This window comes from Columba livia, chromosome 2, assembly GCF_036013475.1.
Source record: "Columba livia isolate bColLiv1 breed racing homer chromosome 2, bColLiv1.pat.W.v2, whole genome shotgun sequence".
Classification (NCBI taxonomy): Eukaryota; Metazoa; Chordata; class Aves; order Columbiformes; family Columbidae; genus Columba; species Columba livia.
Genome location: NC_088603.1, coordinates 45,508,135 through 45,533,431, shown reverse-complemented (window position 1 = coordinate 45,533,431; position 25,297 = coordinate 45,508,135). Strand labels below are relative to the sequence as shown.

Below are 25,297 nucleotides of genomic sequence, written 5' to 3'. Positions count from 1 at the left end.
CCTACTATAACAGAACCATGTGATAGGTAACTATTAATTTCTGCTTAGAACTTGCAAAGTCTTGGCCTGAAGTTATGCCAAGTTTTTGGCAATGCAATATTTCAAGGTTGGAGAGAGCCTAAAGGACAGCAATAGGAATGAAAGGTTTAGGCAGCAGGGCCTGTGAGGAAAGATTAGACTAACTTGTTTGTTTTTCAGGCTAGAGGAAGGGCCCACATTTTCCAGTGTGAACATGTTTGGGTTTTTTTTAATACTGAGGACAGGTGCCGACTGTTTTCCATGTCTGCTGAACACATAAGAAGAAATCAACCTTTCTTGTGAGTGCAGGCTGCCAGATTAGAGATAAGGGAAGGTTTTTCTAACTTCTAGAAACAGCTGATCAGCATTGTAGGTTGTCTAGGATGTCTGTGAAATATTTCACTAGTTGATTTTTAAGGGCAGATTAGATTGTCTAATTATGTTTAACCCAATTTCCCAGTATGCAACAGACTTGGTGGCCTCTTGAGGTCCTTTCTAACATGTTTCTCTGATTATGTGAGGTCTTTTCTGTTTATTGTGGGGAGGGGATTATTTGTGTTGTTTTGGTTTAGCATCATTATTCAGGCTTTATTTGTGTGACAGTAATCTTGCATAGTACCCTCATACTGTCATATTTACTGGCTGCTGTGCTTCCAGATTGTCTATACTTACTTTTCTAAGTATCAAAGAACAACTGTAAGTATATAAGTAACACTTGTCAGGCTTCTTACTGTCAAATACATTTTAGAAAAGTATGTGTATGCAAGGATTTCTCTTTTCTTATGACTTCTTTAAATGTAAACCAGGATGGATTTATCCATCTTATTTGAAAACACATGGATTCAAAATTTTAAAATACTAATATGTTGCATACTTATTTCAAAAGAACAGCTGGTCTTATTATACTTTTAGTTTTGTTTTTGCAACGTGCCAGTTGAGATATTTTCTGCTGAAGGGTTACTCTGATCTTCTTGATGCAGTCTTTTAGTTGGTGTGGGTTTTATTTGTGGTTATTTTTTTGCTACAGCTGTTTAATATTGACTAAAAGGATCATCCGTTCTTCTGTGCCAGTCTAATACCACTTTAACATGTTTCCTTCATGTGCAGTTATGTGACACTCTGCACTGTATTGTCTGGAAGTTCTTAGCTCTGTTGTTTAATTCCCATCACAAAGTAGATATTCAAGAATGAGTGCCAATGTGATTTTGCAAAAAATATAGAGGTCCAGGAGTTTGTTATTCGTTGGATGTTTTTTGTTTGCTTCGCTATGCACTGAACTGCAAGTTAAACAGTCTGATGTTTGCAAAGCCAGGCAAACACAGGAAGATATCAATAGGAGGCTGAAAATTGGTACAGATAGAGTTAGTAGCCACCTGTTGACCTGTCCCTGTGGATAGTTTTCAAGCCTGCCAGAGATTAAAGTTACTAGTTCAATAGATGCATGTTAGAGAAGATGGGATTTCTTGACTAACTGGAAGTTCATTTGCAAAAGACAGCAGTGTCTGAAGAAAGTGATACATTCAAGAGAAAATGAGAGATAGAATTCACTTCTGAATATTTAAGTTCTGCTATTTACACAGGTTTAGTTACATCAAACTTTCTGTGCCACCTAGTAGCCGTACTGTAACTTTCTGTTCTGTCTCTCTTTTCTTGTAATTGTACTTTTTTTCCAGGATTAGGTTTTGGTTTAAGTAGTATGTTACTTTCAGCATTGCAGTCAGGGTTGGGAAACTAGATGATGGGAGCTTTTAAGAATTTGTCTCCCTGTCTCTTAAGCATGCAGTCGTAAAAGTCAGCTAAAGGCATGTGCTTGCTCAGTTCTTTCCTGTTGTACAGAAAGAGAATGGGGTGGGAGGTGGTTTTTCCCCCTGACTTGAGGTGTCCTCTCTGCTGGGAGAAGGAAGGACAACTTTGTAGGGATACGCTGACAAACAGTGATGACCCTAATACAAAGGTGATAGTTCCTCACCTTGGATGAGGGATGCTGGATTTTTACCTATAACTATACATTATATCTTGTGCTCTCCTTGTAAAGAGAGTGAGAAAGTAGTTAACTGAGCTTTGTGGTTTTTAGAGGACACTTCATGTGATGCCACCTCATCTGATGACTACTTCCACTTCGTTGTTCAAATGTCTGTGGATGCATTGTTTATCTGCAAAACTCAGTAAAGCAAGTCATGTAGAGAGCAAGTTATTTTTGACGTGCTGCTGATTGTTAAAGTCATGTGAAAGTTTCTTAAAGTTATCGGAATTGTTCCTTGAGACTGGTAAAAACAAACATAGGCTAGAAATGTTGTTAGCCTGCTGGGCAGTGGTACAATAGAGTCTTTGTTCTTACAGAGTAGTTAATTGTAAACTGGGTCATGAAACTATTGCCTTCTGATTTGAGGAAAGGTGGGGAAATAACCAGCTTTTTTTAAGGACCTTTAACTGGCTTGTGGACAGTGTCGATTGTTCACTTGGCTACATTTTTCAAATACAGTTAAAAATAAAGTCTACAGTAAAAATATTTTTTTCTTTGAGGTTACTAAAGGAGTTGGAAATGGTAATTTCCTTCACACAAAACATACACTCTGCATCTCTTGGGGAGAAATCCAGGAGCTGCTTATTGCAGCAGAACATTGTGAAGGAATGAGAAGTTGGATTTCACTTGTATTTGAAAAATGTTTCAGGAAGTGTTGCAAACTCCAGGTTGTTTTTCTGCTGTTATACTAGTCTCTGGAATGCAGCGGATGCTGGTCACTGGAAGCACATCTTTTCTACACAGCCACCTTTACCACTGGCAGCTAAGGCTTAGTTAAGTGTCATGTCCTCTAGTTCTTGGGTTCTTCAGTGTGTCATTCCACATGTCAAGGACAGCTACAGCAGTTGGATATCCCAAACTTGTGGTGTCAGTAGGATATTTGTAGTTGTTTTGCTCTTACCTTCAGATGTCCCTTGACACTGGAGAAGCCACGAGATACTATATTGTTAAAATACGTACTTATATTGCTAGAATGAAGACTGTTGACTAGGTTTAGGGGTATATGGTAGTATAAGCAAATTCAGCTGAATAAGTGGATAACCAGAAAGATTTTTCACAGCTGTCTTTAAGCATAGATTTAAGTAAAAGCATTATTATTACTAACCTGAGATATATACCTTCTTAATAACACTGTTAACTTTAGCAATGGTTCTAAACACCTATTGATGGTTTTCCTTGCCCCCGTCACTCCCAGTTAGAAGTGCTGATGAACCTAGGGAATAAGCTAGAAGGGTTCTGTCCAGAAAGCAAAGGGAACCTGTTAATGACTGTCCCAGTGCATAACTAGCCGTGAATGTAAATGTTAACTTGCTGTAATGCAGACACTTTCTTCTGGCATAGCTGGACTCAGTCCGCACTGTGTTAAGGAAGTTATGTGCTTTTTCCATCAAAATATGTTGTCAATTATGTCTTACAGAAGCATATAAATGAGAATAATGCATGGATCTTAGGAACTCTTTAATAGACTTGAAAGTAATCAGCTGCGTTAGGCTGATAAAGTTTGAGAGAATATTTACCTAGGGTCAGTTTCTGAAGAAAACCATAACAAAACAGTTATGGGTGGTTTGGGGTATTTGTATGATTGAGATACTATTTTCAGTTTTGGTCATGTTGAGATGCAGCCTGGGAAGAGGACGCTACCCAGTGGCTGAATTAATCCTTTCAACTTTTTTTTTTCCAACTTGTTTTTTTTTTTTTCCAACCTTTCCCCCCACCCCCCGCCAGGAGGTGTGTTTGGCTGTTAAATGCTTGTTAACCTGTGGTTGTAGCTATTGTTTGTAAGATGTGGGGTGGAGGAGGAGGATTGAAAAATGAGGAGAGAAGAGCAATATTTAAGCTGAAATGGAAGATTGACACAAGAAGAAATAGATATGAACTGTTTATGACTAAAATGGGAAGAATCAGAACTGTACTTCAGCTCAGGAAGTGGTTTCCAGTCCATGTTCAGCTGCTGCTCAGAGTTCCTCATGGGTGTTAGCCGTTGTCTGTTTTGACTTGCTTCCTATTAGAAATAAAAAACCAGTCTTGATAAATGAAGTGCATTACTTCTGTCAAGTGCTTCAGGTTACTTGCTTGATCTACATCTGGATAATAATAAACAGCAAAGATCAAAATTCTCAGGCATCAGTAACTTGAAAGTGCAGCACCAAGTCGCTTGTCATCCTTGACCGACTCGGTTTGTTGTGGACTTCCAAGGTTAGAAGTACAAAAGTAATGAGCAACAAACTAAAACATGTGGGAACAGGCCCAGATGTGGATGCTGGTGGAAGGTGCAGTGGCCTTTTATACAAACCTGCATCGTTACTTTTCAACAGCATCAAAGAAGAAGTTGCTTCTTTGCACTGAGTGTGGATTTGGATATTTTCATCATATGTTGTCCTGTAGGTAAACTTCTTAACAGCTGTTACACATCAAGATCCATTTTTGTGGCTTTTTGTCTGTCACTTGTGTGTTAATTATTCAGCAGATCAAAATCAGTCAGACGTTTCTCAAACTTTTCTATGGACCGTGAAACTAGTTTAGCCAATATTGTCCTTTAACTGGAAGACTACTGGCTTTGGTAATGACATAGAGTATTAAGCAGTTTTGCTATGGACTATTGTGCAGTTGCCTCAAAATCCAGACTGTCTTAATTATTCCTTACCCCTTATTGCCTTAGGCTGTGACCTCACAAGCTAAACAAGGTCATGCTTGGCTAGGATGAGAGAAGTCAAATGAATTCAGCGCTACAGGAAATATTAGTGATTCAGTAGGTGAGGTGGCACCCCTGAGTTGATGTTTTCCCTGTACCCCAGACTGGTAAAAGATGGTGCACCTTGCATGATGAAATGTAAAACTGAGATCCTTTGTTAAAGTGTCAATGCTATTCCTGGTGAAAATGAAGATGTTAATTTAGGGCTCCTGCCCAAGTTCAGATTTTAATGGCTATGTTCTCTCTACATTTCTAATTTCTGTTTTAGTAGATTCATATTATCTTCTTGTTCCTGTCTTAAACTGTTCTTAGAATTGTTGGGAAAGTTTGTATTCCAGAGGTGCTGACATGTTTGCAATTGGCAGCAGATCAATTTGCAGAAACGATGGTCCGTTTTGAGATCTTTGGCTATCAAGGGAGTTATATTAATTTAAGAAATGTCAGGTCAAAACTGAAAAGTTATCATACATTTTTTCTCTTTCTTTTAATGTGCGCAGAATAGTTTTTCTGTTTAAATATACATATTTGCAACACGGTTGAGTGTACTCACACTTACATATTTTTATTTTCCATAGGATTCAAGTGCCCTGTATGTTCAAAATTTGTATCTTCTGATGAAATGGATTTACATCTTGTGATGTGTTTGACAAAGCCAAGGATAACCTACAATGGTAAGAAAGAAGTAAGCTGATAATTATTTATTCATTTTAATCATTAAAGTGAAAATAATTCTATTTAATAAGGTACTCTGGTAACTAGTTCAGTGGACTCAGAAATTATGTATGGTTTTTGCAAGTAGTTTATTTTTTCAAAATAATTTCTGAGACCTTGGTCTTAGGACCAGGACTATACTTCATGCCAATGTAATTTACATTGTTGACTTGTTCTGCAAATATAAAATTGTTCTTATTTGAGTGTGTTTATTCAATTTTTTTTTTAACCACAAGATCACATATTGCTCAGTGTGTGTTTAGTGTCTGCTTGAGATATGCGTAGCTTAAATGTCCTCTCATCTAATGGAATCGAGTAGTGAGGTAGGTCAATCAAGTCTCTTTCTGAGACATTATTAAGGACTGTAACTTGATGCACTGTGCATTTGCACATTATTCAAGAAAATTACCATTTCTTAAAGGAGCTAAAGAACTTTCTCCTCATTTAGCTGATTGTGTATGTGATACTTCGTAAGAACTGGTAGATATGTATGTTTTTGTTATTTTAGTGAAACTTGCCAATTTTTTCCTTACTACTGAGCTCTCCTAGGCAATCTTTGATGCAAGGTAAACAGGACTTTTGCCTCTGTTGGGATCAAACCTTTCTATCACTGTGGCTTAGGCTGATGATCAGTTCTACAGCAAGCACACAAAAAGGTTTTAGAAAACTAGGAATTAGAAAATCTTACTGAAATCTTAGTGCCCTGCCATCAGGAAATCTTACAGTGTCTTCTGAATGACCTTGTAGCTCACCAGTCATCCGATGTGGAATATGTGAGAACAGAAGGTGATGAGAAAGAAGTAGTGGAGGAGCGGGAAGTTGGATTGTTTTTGGAGCTGCACAGCAAAAAGTTGAGAGTCAGTAGTCACGAGCTGCATCAGGGAAAAATCTGATTCAATGTAAAGTGGAAATGCTCATAATGAGGGTGGTCAAACACAGCAGCAGGTACTGGAAGAGGTTGTGCAACCTCCATCCGTGGAGATGATCTGCAATTGACTGAACAAGGCCCTGAACAACTTAGTCTAACTTGGTCCTGCTTTGAGTGAGGGGACTGGACCAGAAGACCTCCAGAGGTCCCTTCCAACATAAGTTACTTATTGCATAAATAACCTTCAGTGTTATAGGCTCTTTGACCCTCCTGGCACCTTGCTGTTACAGTATCCTACACTGGATTTTTTTCTTATTGGAACAAGTCTTGAGACGTGGTTGGGTCCACCTTCTTCTTTGTCTGGATAGCAGTAATGCTGACTCTTAATTGAAAAATCAATTTGAAATCATATACTTTGAGTTATGAAATACATTTCAAAGCATAGCACTCAGGAAAAGTATTTTTTTTTTTCTCCTGGTATTACCACACATACATTTTGGAAGGTTGACTTCATCTAACAGAGGCACCTTTGTTTCTCTTTGTTCCACTTTTTTAAAGCTTGGACCGAACATTTTCCAAAACAAGTTGATAAAAATTTGTGTACTGAGGGATGTTAAACACAAGGGAGAAGCAGTCTAGTCGCCCCAGTCAGGGAGGGATAATGCACTTGGGATCAGTTAGGGTGGAGCAGGAGGAGGCAGGCTGGCAGAGAGCAAGCTCTGGCTATAATCCAGCTGATGGGATGCACACAAATTATGCATTGACTGATGGAAATCCTTTGCCACTGCAGCTTCCTATATGTATGTATGAGCTCACTCAGCTGACTAACCTTTTTTCCAAAAAATATAGTAATTACATAATATACTCTCTTAGTGACATTTATGATGTTTATTTGTATCACAACTGTGGCATATGCAGCCTCTTTTTTTCCTGCACTGTTTCTCTAAGCTGGCACACTGCTGTTTGGAGCTCCTTTGGGCCATCTTGTTGCCTTTGCACAGTTTCTTAAGTCACCAAACTTCCATATAAATGAGCAGAAGCAAAAACCGTGAGTGGCACCTGAACCCACTCTTTGAATAATCAGCAATACAACAAAAGTAGTTGTGGACAATGCAATACGGGTTATTACCAGCAATGTGTCATGTCTCAATTTAGGATTGTATAGAAAGCCTCAGAAACTCATTCTAGGAAATGGTTATATAGGCTTGAAAGGAGAAAACTACTAAATTACATAGACTTATTTGAGAGACGCTTACTTAGGGTATGGTCTCATTTTCATAAACACTTAGTAGAAGTGTGCATTGATCCTTGTAACTCCAGTTGGTTAGCTCCCAGAGTCATGGACTAAATCTTAAATTACAGTTTATAGCTGGTTACTTAAATTACTGCAGCACAAAAGAAGTGAGGTATGGCTCCAGAGTTGCACAGTGCTCAGTTATTACTTTGTGGCATGATTGTAACCCTGTTAATGAGGCTAATGAAATAGAATTAACTAGCAGATTGTTAACTTAATCCCGCCATGATAACAGGCCCAGAATTGCATATGAATGTCTACATGCATGCACTTTTTTTCTTGTATGTTTTGCTGTTTGCCATAATGAGGAGATCAGCGATGGATCTGCCTTTTTGTCATAAGCCATAAGAAAGGCATTTCAAGTTTCGCTTGAGAGAAGAAAAGATGCTGCTATCAACTTTTGATACCTTCTTCCAAAATGGAAGGCATGTCTTTATGCTTTACTTTCTCATTGTTATCTTGGCCTTATGCCGTACCTACTCGCATAGAGTCAAGTAGGCTTCATTTGCTTGCTGGAGGTTCCTAGCCCTATTGCCACTAGCAGGAAAATATATTTTCTTTTTCTTTTTTTTCTCTTTTTCCCCTCATCTTCTTTTGTCTCTAAATTCTGTGTTGGAAGTAGTTGAAATGAGCCTTAGACTTTGCAGATGGTGAGATGTTTAAAAACTGAGCAGTTGAATTGAACTATGCTTATGTCTTGTTCTGTTCTAGATGTGTTTCTTCATTATACTGTAAAAGTATTAGTTGTTCTTTCTAAGAAACAACAGGGAGCAGATTGTATGTATTTTGTCATTCTGAAAAGACAAATCTTTCTTTTTAAATGTGAATCTGAGGCATGCAGTCTTCCCCACAAAAATGTTATAAGACTGTCTAGTTGTGATTTGAAGTTCAAAAAGATTAATGAGTCCTCCCAGCCAATCTCTAATTGCTTTCTGAGCTACCTTTGTGCATTGCATTTGGCAGTAGGAAGGGTCAGTGAACTGCAAACTCTGGCAGCTGTCTGATTTACATGTGTTTTCTGAAAGAGAATAGTCACAAATTTGTCCCAGTTCTGTGCTGGAGGTTGTGCTGATTTTCATACAAATAAATCAGTACATTTTATTAGCCTTATTCTTTCAAAATCATGTGACTTGCCTGCAACAGAGATCTCATTGCTGACTCAATTTGGCATGTAAAAAGAGCTCTTTCTTTATTCTGTGGAACTTTTTTCCACATCTCTTACACTACTTGTGGTGCTCACACATGAACTGATGTCTAGGCATTTTGATACAAAAGCTGGTTAAATGAATGGAATTGCGCAAAAACATTGTGGTGTTTGGTGTATACGGTCTTAAATAGCCTTGCTTTTTTAGCAATTCAAAACTCTCTTCATACTATTACTTGCTGAGTTGCGGAGAAGCCAGAGTAGGTCCCATGCACCAGTTAGCCACAGGCAAAAGTTGCTTTTATGAATAAAGTGGGTTGCTTGCTAGTTGACAGATATTTTTTTTTTTTTTTTTGAAAACCACTGCTAAAATACTATATAGCCATACCTATTCCTTTGAGCTTCTCCAAAGTGTTTAATGAGGCCCGTTGTGCTGTCTCGTCCCAGTTTGCCACGGTGAGTTACACAGGGAGCCCACTTAAGGACGGCTCTGGCCAGCTTACAGGGTAGCCCTGTGTTTTAGTCAGACAGGGGCATTTACTTGAATTTACTCAGTGCTTTGGAAGAAACTTGCCTTTAATTCCTTGCTAATGATTAGGTTTTTAATATAATTATTGTTAGTTTTGTACAGTATTGATACTTTTTTCCACCGGAAGATGTTTTATAAAAGCTGAGAAGACGCAGGAGAGACTTGTGACTTTAGGAGCACAAGTTTCAGGTGCTGGTGCAACCAATTCCTCTTGAAGAAACATTGCAGTTGGTTCTGAAGTAATCAGTTTTTTCATTTTAAAATTCCTTTGTTTGTTTCCCAGAACACTTTGTAAGGCTTTATTATTATTATTATTATTAAAGGGCTGCTCTGAGAGCAGGGCCTGGCAGCTGGCCAGCCGGGGAAGCCAGTGACCCCGCAGAGCTGGGGAGAGCCAGTCAGCTCACCAGACTGGTTGGCTGGCTCAGCCAGCCGGCCTGTCCTCTTTCAAAAGTTTTGATTGCATTAGCACATTCCTGTGGAATATTTTGGGTTTCATCAAGTCAGCACTTTGTGTTGGAACACCGTTCTGCTGGAAACTTTCTAAGCGGGTCCCCTCAAAGCCGCTTGCTCAGGGTGGTACAGCTATGACATCAGTGCTGCTTTCACTCGGACCACTCTGCGTTTAATTCAGATACGGCAATCAGCCTGATTATTGGCTGACATATTGACTGACGTTCATTTTAAGGAGAAAAGCTTTTTCTAGTGTAATTTCAGAGAGGGAGAGTGTTGAGACATCCAGTGAGTGAGCTGCTGGAGGTTTTTTCCCTTACTCAAGGTAACAACTTTACCGTTCTTCTTTTTAAATTACAATGAGTGGTTTTGGTTTTTTTGTTTGTTTGTTTGTTTGTTTTTTAATTTTTTTTTAGCTCTGTTGTGCCAAAAAAGAGCTGGGGATCAAACATCACAGCATGGATTACATATATGATTTTATATTTGAAGTTTATCCAGCTGTGTTTCAAACAGAGCATTAGTATGTGGCAAGACTGTTACAGACAGAATATTGAAAATGAAGGTAGGTGTACTGGAAGGAAAACCTGAGCGAAACTCAGTGTTCTCTTCCTGTCTGGCAACACAGTTTGTCATCTGCGCTATTCACATCTAACACCATGCACAGCTAGCTAAATATTCCTGCGCCATCTAACGCAATTCAAAGTGACTTGGGCCACAGCAGCGCAACTGATTTAGATTAGCAAGGAGGCAAAACAAGGTTTTGTCGTGAGGATTTAAATACACTGTTTATTCTAAATCAGTTTGAGGTATTGGGTTAAGTTTTGTTTTGTGAGGGATGAGAAATGCTGGTACAGCCACATGCTGAGGCCTGCATGTGAGTGAGTGTCAGAATCCTGAGCTGGAATTGCTGCATGAGCAATAATCCTGCCAGAGGAGTTGTCAGCTGCTAAATGACAGCCATAACATATGCATATTGATCAAAAGTAGAGTCTTGAAGATTGACATGAGTCACCTCAAGGGCTAACAAAAATATTTTTGAAATGTTCTTTGTGAATGGGACTGACCTCATTTTTTCTAACACAAGTTCTAAGTTTTGTTGATTGGTGGCTGTTTCATGGCTTTGGGGCAAGCTACTTGTGCTAGAACTTACTTGGTTTATATTGCTCAGTAGAAGGGAAGAAAAATAACACACCTTAATCTAACGTTAGGACCACCAAAATACATTATTCTGGTAGTTCTGCCCAGTGCAGTGACTTGATTTCCTTGGTCACTTCAGTGCACAAAAGAAGGGAGAGTATTTTACTCAGCAGGACAGATGCTGTCAACTGTTTTGACTGATACACGCAAAACTTCAGTCTCAAATGAAAAGAATTGCTGACTTCAAGTTCACTTCTCTGCCAAGGTTCCTGAGATCACACCCTAAAGACCTTGCAAAAGGGCATCTTGCCAGTCTGCCTGGAAAAGCTTAAGCCTTCCTCCTTGTCCTCATCCTTTAATAGGACTAGACTTTAAGCAAAGCAGTACAAAATAATACTAAGGTAAATCAGTTCTTTTGTTCCACTTTACCTGAAGTATAAACTTCTCCATAGAATTTCTTAATTCTTCCATTCTTGGAGTTTAACAAGATTCTTGCCTGAAAGTTTCTAGCTTCTTGCTATGACTTAGATGGTTCTGTGCTCTGTCCTCAGGAGTGCTGAGGGAGAAGAGCATACTTTATAAGGTAGTTTAACAGGACGCGTAAACAGACACTTATCCTGTGCTTGCAGTTAAAATAGTGACATTTACTCATCCTGATCTTGTGTACTCATGAACATCCTGCAGAGTATGTAGGAGGTTCAGTCAGTTTCCCTGATGTTTTAAAACTGTTTTCTTCAGTGGTTCTTGAAAATAATTAGAACTGTTGCACATCTATTAAACTTTGAGATTTTGCTTAATATGATGACAGTAGAACATCACTATAGTCAATAAAATTTTAATCTTGGACATTTGCACACCTGTTGTTCTGTGAATTGGTATAATGTCAGCTCAGGCTTTTCATAGCTCATCCTGCAAATAATTGTTACAATTTTAAGGAGCAAAACTGTGTTTGGAGAACGTGATTAAAATATATTGATTAGTTTGTACTTCCTCCCTTTGGGAATTGTTGGCAACATTTGAACAAGGAGGAGCACAACCATGTAGGCCATGGATAGCTACTTGTCCAAACCAGATGGCCAAGAGGAACAGTGGCAAACTCTGGCCCTTCCTCCCTTTTGTTCAGAAAAGCCTTATTTCCTTCCAACCATCCCAAATCTCTCCTGCAGCAGTTTTTGGTACCTCACAGAAGAGCACCACTGCAAAAGCAGCCTGTTAGAGTTCAGGTTTGTTGGGAGGGAGATGGTTAATTTTAAAAAGTAGCACTGACAAATGTCACTAAATAAAGCCACAATGAAGTTCAGCGTGTACCTACCTCCTAAAGGCGGTAGGACCTGCTTCGGTGACCCCATTTCAGCCTCAAGTCAGCGGATGAATTGGGTCAGTCTGTGATAGCGTGGAGTTGCAGCACTTTTAGAGGCTGCAGCGTCTTATCTTCACACCCACAAACTGTCAACCCTTTGCTATGGAGTCAAAAAGTAAGTTGTGTATTTCTAATGGTGTCGCTGTGAAGAAACCTCCTGGAATGGGAACATAGTGTCACAGAGAGGGAAGCACTTCGGTTGTCTGAACAGCAGTTCCCAGAACTGCAGACTGCCCCATTTATCTTAGTAAGATGTAATCTCGGAGGTTTAGTGGTGGTGTTTGAGGTATCAATATTGCTTATTATTTTGCTTTTCACGTAAGAGACAGGGAGGCATAGATTTGTAAAGAAGCTATGACAGCTCACTTTCATGGTTCAGGTTATGGGTCCTCAATAGATTATGCTGAATTTTCTTGCTGTAATGAAGTTAACAAGCTTGGATCCTATTGAGGAGGACACACAGCAGAGATTACATCCATTCATATCTTAAACTTCTCTGATTTGTTGTGAACGCAACTTATTATTTTAATGAACCTCTGGGGAGAAGGATATTTGGTGGGTGATTCTGTATATATTTTCCTTTGAGTCAGGCCTAAGTCAGCTAGACTGAACTTCCTGTGACAGAGCCATTGCAAATCACTCCTGGCCGAAATAGCTGCAATGTCACCTCATACTTAATTCAGTTCTTGGGAGTGTGACAACAATTTTTTTTCTCAGTACATTGGAATCACCTTTATATAAATGCACACATGTGCCATGGGAATATTTTATGTGCAGCACTGGAGAAATATAGTAAAGCTTTTGACGACTATAGAACAAGCCTGCTTGTTTCTGAAAGAAATAGAGAAAATAGGATCATTCATGTGCTGAATAGCTCAAGTTGTTTATTTTCCTTATAAGCTACTCCTAACCTCAGATACTACCATTGTCTTGCGTTGGTACTGACAGTGCTGCTTAAGTCAAATGACAATTCTTGTCCTAGAAAATTACAGATACACCTGCAAACCAGTGGTGCAAAGAACAGCTGCGGGTGACAGGAGGAGCGATTCAGATCGGATTAGAAGGGGAACCGCTATATCACGCTGTATGTCATTGTGTTTCCCTTATATAATGTCAGCGCAGTGCTGCATGCGGTGGAAAAGCTCAGGGACGGTTCTGTTGGCTCGGCAGCAAGCGCTCGCTGTGCCGTGACTCTGCACCATGTGACGCGGGCAGACAGGAGCTACCTTCCCTGTCTTACACTTAATCAGTCTTAGCTTTGCGAGGTCATTGGGAGGATGTCATAAATCGCGTCTGAAACTGCTGCAGTCTTGTGACTGCTGGGAACCTAGCTTCAGGGGAAGTCGTGTTCCTAGTTTCATATGGTAATTCTGCAGTCTTTAAAGCTGATCGCTATAAAACCTTAAGATTTTACTCGTTTATTAGCAGCAAACTGACTTATTTTTTGTAGTTGCTCTGTGGAAGCAAAACCCTTGAAAATACACAGTTTTTCTTAATCACAGAATCACAGAATGTTAGGGATTGGAAGGGACCTCGAAAGAATCTTAGAGAACAGGTTTCATTGGCTGGATTTTGAAATTAAACTACTTGAAATCTTTAGGATTTTAAAAATAAATACCAAACTACATCTCGCTGAGACTGAGTGATCTATGTAGGAATTTCATGGTATTTCCTTCCCTAAATCCCTCACTGTTTTGCAGGAACTAGAACAGATTGCTCACAGATTAAGATTATTGGTTTTTTTCTAAAGAAATGTAAAAGAATGGGAGGCACTCCTTGTTCACAAACTGCCCCAAGGGCAGATCAATTGAAAGTATTGCCTGAAATGTCACATGGAATTTATTCTTCAGATTATAATCTTGCTTTAAAACCTGCTACACTTTGATTACTTAAATAGCCTTATGCTTCTCAGTTGGCAGACTCAAGCCTCCAATGACAAAAGAAGTCCAGTCCAGCTTTTGCAGCGGGTTTCAGTGGTAGAACAAGTCTAATTCTTCAGAAACAAACTGGGTGAAAACACTATTGATGTGCTAGAGTATCTCGCTCCTAAACTGGGGATTATTATCATTGCTTACACAGGAGAGAATGTTACCAGTTTTTAGTATTTGATTCAAAATCCAGTGATTCTAGAACAGCTGTAAATTGCCTTTTGACAGGAATTACATTGATTATATATTGACATAGGTACAAAATACTAGATTAGCCTGCTGTATGCTCCATGGAGGAACCTTCTTGCTCCCCAAAGTTTGCATTTCTTTGTCTCACATGGATACAGATTTGTTCAGCTGCAGTAATAACCCGAAGTTCTAACACACAGCTGAAATACGAAAAACTTCACTAGTGCTAGATTTTGTGCTGAACTGTATTAGCTTATGAAATCTTGTTAACGTTTCCTCATAAAAGCCTCAGACAACTTCAGCTTTAACCTGCACTAATAGCTATTTGTAATTTAAAGCCAAATAAAATTTTCTTCGTTTCAACCATGTTCCTCATCCCCTCCTTTCTTGTGTGAAATTTCCTTAGATAATCTTAATGTATAACATTAAATATTGGATATCCTTCATGTAGCTAAGCAAAAATGTAGTATTCATTGATCATTTTTAGTCCATAATCGTGTTTGTTTGGACTGAAGAGATGGGGGTGGAATTGTTTGGTTGACACTTTAATCTTTATTTTCTTCCCAGTTCCAAGGAAGTCTGCTTCAATCTACAGCTTTATTAGCTGCAATGCCTTGTTGTCATACTGGTGTCCAGTAGTTCTGCTAGCCTGTAAATTTAAAAAATGAGGAGAAAAAAACCCCAAACTTTAGTGTGATTGTAGAAATACACTGCCAGATTATGTGCATAAAACTTTGACCAAATACCGGAGAATTGTCTTTGGGGACTTTTGTTGTTTTAAAACACATCTCCCATGTTAATATTTTTGTATTATTATTTGTGAATGATCATGACTGCTGAATACTATTGAAATTATGTGGGTGTCTTTGACTTAATTGCTTGGATCCAGAAATTGATGCTATTTGCTTTGAAGTATAAAGGGAGATTTTTTTTTCCCCTTCTTGAAATTAAAGACCCACATGCTCAGTATCTTACTGGGATAGTAAAAACCTGAAGGTACCTGTTAGCATCAGAAATACTGTATCTCTATGCTTGCTGGAATAAATGATAATACTGGATTATGGGTTAGTGTAGAGCAAAAGAATTGAGTAACTTTGAATCCTCTGACTCAGTACTTAATGTTATCAGAACTTTTTGCATTCAGAAATGTTTCTCATTCCATCTATATTGCAAGGATAATTGCATTTAAAATAGGAATAGCTTGTAAAAAAAACAGTCTGTCTGCTATGAACAGAAAAGACAAGTAAAAATTATGCAGTGATTTATATCCCTGTCTTGTGTATGCACGTTGACAGCAGACAGTCAGAATTAACTTGGAAAAGACTGATCTCAGACCTGCTAGGAAAAGCTCCCTGTAGGCCTAGCACCTGGCACTGGGGTTAATAAGCCAGACTTTATGCACACTGAGTTTTGGCACCAGCGTTTTCATTGTGTGTTGCTCAGTAATGCATTGTATCTTCCCTAAGAATAGAGTCTTAGTCAAACACACCTGTTTTTCTCCCCTCCTGCTGTTTCAAGCTTAGGCTTAGAGTTTCATCTTTCATGCCATCATCTTTAGTGCTCCATGTGCATTCATTTTGCATCAGATCAAACCAAACTCTTCTGCAAGCTTGCAAAGAAATGAGTCACTTATTTGGCCAATGTTAAAAGACGGGAAGAAAGACCTGGCAAAAATCATTGTGCTCAGAGCACCTGTAGGAAGCCTGGAATAGGAACTTCAAAAGGGACAATGTGAACAAAACACTGAATCAAACCCTACATCCAACTTCAAAACAAGTCACCATTAAAGTAACCCATGTTCCCCAGAGTAATAGCATAGCTAACTGCATCTGGGCTTCTTCATTCCCTCTCTGTTCTTCAGGGATGCTATTGCCCTACCCTTTCCTTCCACAAAGGTTTCTAATGCTCCCACTGCATCTACCTGGTGTTTGTTGAGAGTTCTTATACATTTCATTAGGCAAGCATGTCCCTATCACACTCTTAACTCATCGCAGACCATTACAAGAGTGAAACTTCTTAACTGAAAATCATTACGAAGCGATTTCTATGACTTCTGACCATAGTTTCAGTGATGGCGAATGGTTGAAGCCTTGCCATTTGGAAAACCTGTGTTCTGCAGTCGTTTTAGTCTCCTCTTGTGTTGGGGATAAAATAGGCTTAGTCACTTCAAAAAGATGATGAAGCAAGAGAGGTTTTCTGACCTCAGTGGGGATCTTTTTGTACAGTCGCATCAACATCCTGCATTTGCAAGATCTTTTCCAATTTAGATCTTTCCCTTCGATTGATCAGAGACAACCATCTTTTGTTGCACCTACTCTGCCACATCCACACTCTGCTTCACTTTCCTGCTCTTTGTGAACACTGTTGGTGACAGCATCTGCTCTTGATTTGGAAAAGTTGCTCATTTTGACAGGCTTGAAGCATCACAGTTAAGTCTTCCTTCTGCCCACAGAGCTATTAGAAGAGGACTGTCTCTGCACAGTATATGAAAGGAATCACCCTACTCCTGACCGCAGTGGTATCTTTTCCTCATTAAATCATTAACTCAGGTTCCCAAGTGATTAACTACTAGAAGAAGCTTCTGTAGATAAATACTCCTGGGGTTTTATGCCTGGTGGGGTTTTCGTATGTGGGGGTTGTGGTTTTTTTGTTGGTGGGTGTTTTTTGTTTTGTTGGTTTGTTTGGGGTTTATTTCTTTGATTTTGTGGGAGGGGGCAGGGTTTTGGATTTGTTTTGTGTGGATGGGTTGTGTGTGTGTTTGGTGGTGGGTTTGTTTGTTTGTTTGTTTTTACCTTTGGTAAAGAAGTAATCTGCTCTAAGCAGGCTAGATTTCAGGTGTCTCTTGTCTTTCTTGAGTGTCCCCCCCTTGGTGACAAGACTTAGTTTCTGCCCATTGCTCAGGGGAAAACCAAATGGTTCAGCCACCTTTGGACTGGATCTCTCAATTGCAATCCCAAGTTCTTAACAGGCCTAAATCCATTTTTCATCTATCATAGCAGTTTCTTAGTGATGACACAGGCTGAGAGGTACATATAAGTAGCCCTTAAATATTATGCTTTGTTTTACTCCTCAAAGATAAGAAGCATTGTTTAGCAAAAAATGAAAATTATAGAAAATCTGCATGCATGGATTCTGCTCTGGTATTTTTTCTTGCCTTCTTCTGTAATTTTCCTTCATCCCAGTTGTCCCCAGCTCCCTGTAAGAAACAATCCTCTCTAACTGGAGCAGACTCTGTCAGCAATGCATGCTGGTTGCCCCTGGCCATTTATTCAGCCACTCCTTCTTTTGTAGCATATTTGTGGTGTAAGATCCTCTTTGATGGTAAACTGAGCCTTGAGAAGTGTAAATTGTTCTTACCTGATGGAGCCAAGGAGGAGGGTATTCCCCAAGTGATAGTTCCTTACACTGTTTCCTAAGGAGTCTTGTTTTACTGCTGTTTTCTTTCTTGTGGGTTTGCCCCTTTACATGCTCCTTTTTATTTAACTCCTGACATTCAAGATTAATACACGATAACTCAAGAGGTCATGTAATATTGATTAAAACCCAAGAAAATAGCCTAAAGGCAGCTTCCTTGTTCCATGCACTGCAGTAAGCAGCTTTTCAGATGGTATGTGCTGGGGTACACCATTCATGATGGGGTTTCATGGTGGGGCAATAGTTTGGTACTGCTGCATTCGAGGCATTTTCACCCAGTTGTCTCCTAATGAGACCACGTTGAAAAGTATTTTCATTTCCCAAGACTAGTGTTTCTGAAGGGAGGTGGGGAAGCCTTGGGACAAACACAGAATGCCAAGGAAGACTATTCAAGAACAAGTTACCCCTTGGGTCATTCAGAACACAAACAGGGATCAGTTCAGTTGGAATGGGGACTTAGTACAAGATGGGTAAGGCTGGCACAAAGTCTCTTTAAATCATGTTCTGGAGGACAAGACTGTTTATTTGTGGTTTGTTTGTGAGCAGATGCAGCTCTTTGACCTATATCTAGACTAAAATTTGACAGTTTAGGGACATGGTACTTAGAAATGTGGTGAATGGAACTTATCTTCAGAAGTCAGTGCAACAGGAGAAAGTTGTTTAGCTGTTTTGAGATGATTTAATGGTGAAGGGCACCTCAAACCACAAGAAGAATGATTAAACAGAAGCTGGAAAGACTGTAGCTTAAGCAGAAGTTTCAGACTCAATCACATAATTGTCTGTGTATCAAGAGCTAATCTTGAATCACTGTAGAACTGCATAGTCACTTCGGCAATAAATCTCAAGACAGGAGCACAAGACGTTCATGTCCAATTGGGTTGATAAAATTTGTCTTATATGAGTGCCTATTTCACCTCAGCACTTTCTACCAGAAGAACAAACACGGACCAAGGAAGTTGTTACACTGAGCAGGATAGCATAGGAGCGGCTGTGGATGTTGTTGCTTGGAAGTGAGGAGCTTTATTTCTCAGACTAGTTGACCTTTTTTCAAAGCCTAGCTCTTCACTGGGAGTGCTGGGGTGCAAACTTGACTTTGTCTGTGAGGAAGGTGTCTTAATGGGGCATTGTGTGAAAACTGTGTTATTATTTAAACTTAGGATTATTTTTTTTTTTTTGCAGAAGCGTAGTTTGTATTGACACCATCTATCGTAAAGGTGCAAATAGATTTCCATTGTGACCACTGGTGAAAACCCCTTTACAAAAGAACTGTTTCCCTCACTGCACAAATCCCTCTCCTCCCTATATTATTTAATTTACCTAATCAGAATTGTATCCAGGTAGCTAAGACTATACAGGCTTTTATACTCATCCTGCTCCCTAAAATTTATTTCTATCGCTGCTATTTCAGTTTTTATCTTTATTCAACACAAAGTTATTTTTTCTCTACCATACACCTGATTGTTATCTGTCTGAACAGGAAGCATCTAGCTATTTCTCAGAATTTGCTTCTGAAAGCTGAGAATGTCCCACAAAAATCTAAATCCAGTTCTTCAAAAGTTATGTTAGCTGAGGAACAGTGAAACATCTGCAGCGACCTCCCTCTAGCTCAGTGCAGTATTGTGATGCAAATATTGCCACTTAGGCCTTATTCTGCACATATTTTTCTTGCGCAATTTTGTTTTGTGTGCTTCCTCCCATTTGTGTTTTACGAGGAGAGAGCACCAAAGTCTGTAGGCAATGTTTGTGCAGGACGTGTTTCACGATGGGTATCTGTTTTTGTATAGATATCTCAGTCTTGGACCAACACTATGCAAAGTGAAAGAGAAGGGGAGAACAAGGATAACACTTGGACTTTGAATAGGAAATCGTAAGGGATTGATGTGTTGCAAAGGGTGAAGAGTGAGATGCCAACCAAAGGCTCCAAAATTCACCAAACGCTTTGTCAGTATTTGAGGAAGTGTCACATTTGTTGTAGCTGCTTCATTTGGTTTAGAGAGGTTATGTTTTTGTACATTGTGGTGGTAGGGGTGTTTTCTGATTGGTTAAATTCTAGGTATTACTGTGCAAGTCGTGAGCTGGTGTTCAGGGTTATCGTGTGTGGCGGAAGCACACACAAAGTTGCAACGTGTTCTTGTTTGATTAGCGTATGGGTAGTATGGGTATTAGGGTTTTTTTTTTTAGCAGTATAAAAGGGAATTTGGATTGAAGTTAGCAGAGTTGAATTCTGAATTTTCACATGCTCAGCTTTTTTGGTGTTGAGAACGCTGAAAACCACTTAGCTGTGATTCAAGTGAAAACATTAGATGTTAAAAAATTGTTTCCTTTTGCATCTGATATAGAGGAGGTTGCTTGTATTAGAGCCATAGGAAATGTTTCGTGGAATCATTATGGTTGGAAGAGACCCTGAGGATTATCAAGTCCAACCATAACCTAACTCTGACACTAAACTATGTCCCTGAGAAACTCATGTATGCACCTTTAAAACACCTCCAGGGATGGTGACTCCACCACTTCCCTGGACAGATGTCTAGAGCTTGATTTCTCCATTTAAAAACAAGCAAAGACAGTCTCTAGTATTTAACTGAGAGAGTTTTTAGTAATCAGCGGCAAAAATTAATGAATGTGTAAGAGATATATGGCAATATATACCATTTAATTAAGTGCCATCAATATTCTTTAACCTCTCATGGCTCTTGTTTTACCAGTTTTAATGCTGATACGGCTGCTCAGAAGGTATGATTCGATTGAGTTTCAGTTGTATTCTTGAAAGGGTGCACTTTTGTGGTGCCCTTCCCAGTTAAGCTAGCTGCAGTGGCAGCTTCCACAGACATTTAAGCTTTTAAGTTTTAGAAAAAAATACAGGTATTTTGAAAAACTGTCATACTGGATTAGGTCAAAGGTCTTTCTAACTTGGTGTTCTGTTTCCAGTGAATGCCCAGAGAGAAATAAAATACTGCAGCTATAAGGTGATATCTCCCCAAATACTATCGCTGTCTCTGTGATTTGTGACTTGGGGTTTCCTGAGCCTAGGGCTGTATCTATCTGTGTTTAAAAAACAAAAAGCAGTAGCACAGATTTGAATGACTTAATCCATAAGGTATGTACTGCATGAGCTTTTGCAGTCCTCAGCTTAAAGACAGACTATTTCATCACAGGCATTGCCTATGATTTTAGCCATGGCTGAGCTGATGGCTTTGATAGTTGTTGGATATATTTTTCAAAAGTTCTAGAAAAAGTTTTTACGTGGTAAACTACATGCAAAATTGCCAGGATGATTGTCTTGTAATTCAGCGCCTTCCTATTTTGCTATAAATGCAGGAGTGGAATAGAATTTCTTTTTCAGTAAAGAACAGAATTTTAGGAGAAAAAATTACTGACAGCCAGAAGTTAGAACAGTAATATTATGAACCAGGGATAGAGGCGAGGAGTACTTGAGCAGACAGAGTAGGGAAAGACTACGCTCTTTTGCCAGATTTCATCTTTGACACCAGTCTTTGGCTAGTGAGTACTTGTTCAAACAGCTGGGAAGGTGGAGGAGTGTTTACCTCCCATTTGGTGCAAGGCAGATGGATGTGGGGGTGCGGTGAGTGTTTGTGTATGTACCCACGTGTGGGCGAAATGGAAAAATGTGGCCTCTGCTTACTTCCTCTTCCCACTTCCATTTAAGTAATACACACATATAAATGTTTTAATCATAACATTGATGAAATCTCAAACTGTTCTCTTTTTTTTTTTTTTTAAGATAAAAGAGAAAAAGGAGAAAGAATAATATGTATCTGCTGAATCACTCCACTGTACAAAAATATTAAACCAAAAAATCGTTCAGACTGCAGCATTTCTGTGTAAAACGATTTACACATTTTTCCATGGCCGATATGTTTAAAAGTCAGTGTTAAATGGCCCTTAAACTGACTTCCATCTGGTGTAAGCCAGTGTTGGTACAGGAAGGTGCTGTATGAAACAAGTGCAGAACTGAATCCAGGTCTAACAGGTTTTTTTACTTCTTTTTCTTTATCTGGGATTGATGATCCAAATCATCTAAAATGGTCAGAAGGGAGTCAGACCCAAAATATCATAGGTCCGTGAAGGATTTGGTTTTGCTGTTGTCATTCTGTATGTGTAATTGATCGTGAGCATAATTACACGGGTTCTGAGTCTGTTAACGTGCAGTGCCAAGCTGCATGTGGACATTTAGAGCAGTTGAGTATTTTGTACTAATTCCTTCAGTATTTACACTTTTCTGTTGTGTGAGGATCTGGTAGGGAATGTCAACTCCTCATTATTTCAGAGGAAGACCATTGAAGCCTGTTAACAAAATCTCTTCTGCAGGAGTGGCCGGACTGGGCAAAGCCCAGTGTGTGCCCAGCAGCTCATCCCGGTGGGAAAGCCTGGGGTGAAGCAGGAAGGGTGGCAATGTGTGCCAGGGGGCTTATCAATACAGGCTGGGGGATGAAGGGGTTGAGAGCAGCTCTGCCAAGAAGGACCTAGGGGTGCTGGTGGATGAAGGATTGCACACAAGCCAGCAATGTGCTCTCACAGCCCAGAAGGGGCTGCAAGTATCTTAGGCTGCATCAAAGGGAGCGTGGCCAGCAGGTCCAGGGAGGTGATTCCTCTCCTCTGCTCTGCTCTGGTGAGACCCCACCTGGAGTCCTGTGTCCAGCTCTGGAGCCCTCAGTACAGGAAAGACATGGACCTGTTGGAGAGGGGCCAGAGGAGGCCACAAAAATTAGCAGAGGGCTGAAACAGCTCTGCTGTGAGGACAGGCTGAGAGAGCTGGGGTTGTTCAGCCTGGAGAAGAGAAGGCTCTGGGGAGACCTTATTGCGGCCTTTCAGTACTTAAAAGGGGCCTGTAAGAAAGACGGGGACAGACTTTTTAGCAGGGCCTGTTGCGACAGCACAAGGGATGATGGTTTTAAACTAAGGGAGGGGAGATTCAGGCTGGACGTGAGGAAGAAATTTTTTTACACTGAAGGTGGTGAAACACTGGCCCAGGTTGCCCAGAGAGGTGGTAGATGCCCCATCCCTGGAGACATTCAAGGCCAGGCTGGATGGGGCTCTGAGCAACCTGATCTAGTTGAAGATGTCCCTGCTCATGGCAAGGGGAGCTGGACTAGGTGACCTTTGAAGGTCCCTTCCAACCCAAACTATTTTATGATCCTATTCTGAGTTGGGCTGGTATTGGCAAGTGGGAGGCTAATGGCAGCTGGGGAGAGAACAGGAGTACTGGAGGGAAGAAAACATAATGCCAGGGCTGGTGGGAGATACAAATGTTTAAATTGGCATCTTGCCTTTATGTTAGCCAAAAGGTGCAGAACCTTGTTAAATTGCTCAGTGGGAGTTCAGACCCAAGTGTTGTTCAGTCTGGGGAGTGCACGATAAGCCAGGCATGTATAACAGAGAATGATGGGATAGCAGTTCATAGGGATGCTTTCTTTTATAAATTACATTTTATTGGACAGCTTTTTAATTTTTGTTATCAAACATTGACTAAATGCTTCTCTTTTAAGAGTACTGAGGGAGGGAGGCTGGGGTTTAATTCACTGGTGGTATCTTTTGTGTTGGGTACCAGCTGCTGATCTGATAAAGTGCCTCCGTGGAAAAAAATGACTTTTATTAAATATGCTCTGTGTATATGATACGTGCTTGAATTATTAATGGCACTTCTTCCTGCAACCTAACTGTGGGAAGAGAGTGGATCTGCTCACAGGACTTTCGGCAAAGTACTTGTGCAAAGAGCAGTCTAGAAGGGTAGAGTCTGAGAGCTGCAGGCAAAGATTAGCATCTCTGTAGCGAGACAATACTGTCTGGAGAATCTTTGCCTCCTGGTGTCAGATGTTGAAGTATCATTTCATAAAACAAAACCAAAACAACCTCACGGAAGTATTTATCCTTAGCACCCTCTTCTGGGCAAGTTCTTAGTGTCAGGGTTTTGTGATGACAGACAAGAGTTCTCAAGATCTCTTGTGTTGTTTTAAGTTGCTTTGTCTCTTAGGTATCTCTAATGTTCTCAGAAGCTTACAGCTTGTGATATTAATAGAACAAAAGAAGCAGTTTCTTAATACAATGCCTACCAAAAATGTTACCGTGTAAAATACATTTTTAATTTTCTTCATTGTGGTGGATATATATTGTTTATTATTTTGTTTTGAATATTTTTCTTTATAACAGTTTACCTCATGTTAGATATTCTTCACATATCCTCATGAAGATGCCACACATGTGGCATTATACAGCATTTTTAACATAACCGATGAATATAGCAGAGACTGAAATAAGCACTGTGTTAGAAGCACAAGCACCCGCAAGACAGCTTGCTGCCAGTCTAAGGGAAACAGGTAGACCTAATTTCATTTTATGTTTTGCTGCCATGATAGCTTTCTAGTTGTCTGCTTGTCATTTTTCCTGTGTTTAGAATACCATAGTAATGAATATTGGAGCCACTGGAGAGAATAGTGCAAAGCTGGTGGTTTCTCAGTCATACCTGGGAACTGTATTCTCCATAAGCAGTCCCTTTAGACTTCCTTTAGTTAAGAAGGAGAAGATTTTTTTCCCATGAAACTGTGGAAATTTGAACACGTGGGCTTTATTTTGCCAAGCATGCACCTTTCTGATCTGTCAGAGGTTGCCAGTTTGGTTGCTACATGGTCCCTTGTGAATGTTCTGTGCACTGCGTGAGGTCACCTCTAACTGGGACTTTAAACTTGCTTCTGGCAAACGGGGCCTTACATGATCTCCTGTTTTGCTTTATGCTAAGACTGAATTCCGCATCACATGTTCTGGTGAAAAAAAGTGGCCAAGAAAGAATGTTTTTATTAAAAATAATAAATTTTCCCAGAAACTTCTGTGTGAAAGCCAACTCTGTTCATTCCTAGCAACTTACTTTTTTCTTCTTTGTTTTGGGAATTGGTAATGCTGCAAAAAAATCAGTATCTCCAGGAATTTAGGGTCATTGGAACTATGCAGCACTGATCTTTCCCTGATGGAAAACTCCAGTTGCATATTTTACATAGAGGAAAAGGTGGATGGGATGGGATGCAGTAGAACATGCTGATGTGGTGGTAAGAGGCAGTTGAAAGTGTGAAATATGAGTACTGACAATGCTGGTAAAAGAAAGCCAGATGTGTAGGAGATGAGTAGTAGCATAGAAAAAGCAAATGATAGGCTGAGTGTTTAGAAGTTAAAAACATTTTTTTCCTAGTTAATCACCTGCAGTGTCATGTCTGGAAAAATGTGATGTTTAGGTACTTAACATCTGTAGTGAAAATTGAGCATGGGGGAGAAGGTACAGGTAGGAAAAATCCACCCAGCATGAATCCTCAAAACCCTGGAGGCGTTATGTACCATCTGCATGAGGAACCCAACTTCTCCAGTGCTTGGCTCTTGGGGTTGGCAGCACAGCGTGTCTGCTGTGCCTGCGTGGTTCACAGCCCGCGTTTCCCAGGTCAGATCACAACAGCCTGTGTGGTGGGGTATGGATCTGCTGGAAGTCGATGAACTCCCAAGAGATACTGGCTTTTGGTTACGGGTACCCCTCTTC

The 25,297-nt window shown here is 39.9% G+C and overlaps 1 protein-coding gene across 4 annotated transcripts in view; it reads left to right on the top strand.

Annotated features, from left to right (window-relative positions):
- Window positions 1-25,297, top strand: part of ZNRF2 (zinc and ring finger 2) — a 60,045-nt gene that overhangs the window by 26,596 nt on the left and 8,152 nt on the right. For 2 of the 4 annotated variants that reach the window (XR_010470147.1, XM_065051652.1), the window contains exon 2: window positions 5,309-5,404. Coding sequence is in view for 1 of the 4 variants with exons in the window: in XM_065051652.1 (XP_064907724.1) it covers window positions 5,309-5,404 (96 nt within the window). In the remaining 3 variants the exon portion in view is untranslated. Of the gene's footprint in view, window positions 1-5,308; window positions 5,416-25,297 lie in introns of all 4 variants that reach the window. The other 2 variants (XR_010470149.1, XR_010470148.1) reach the window with 1 other exon arrangement.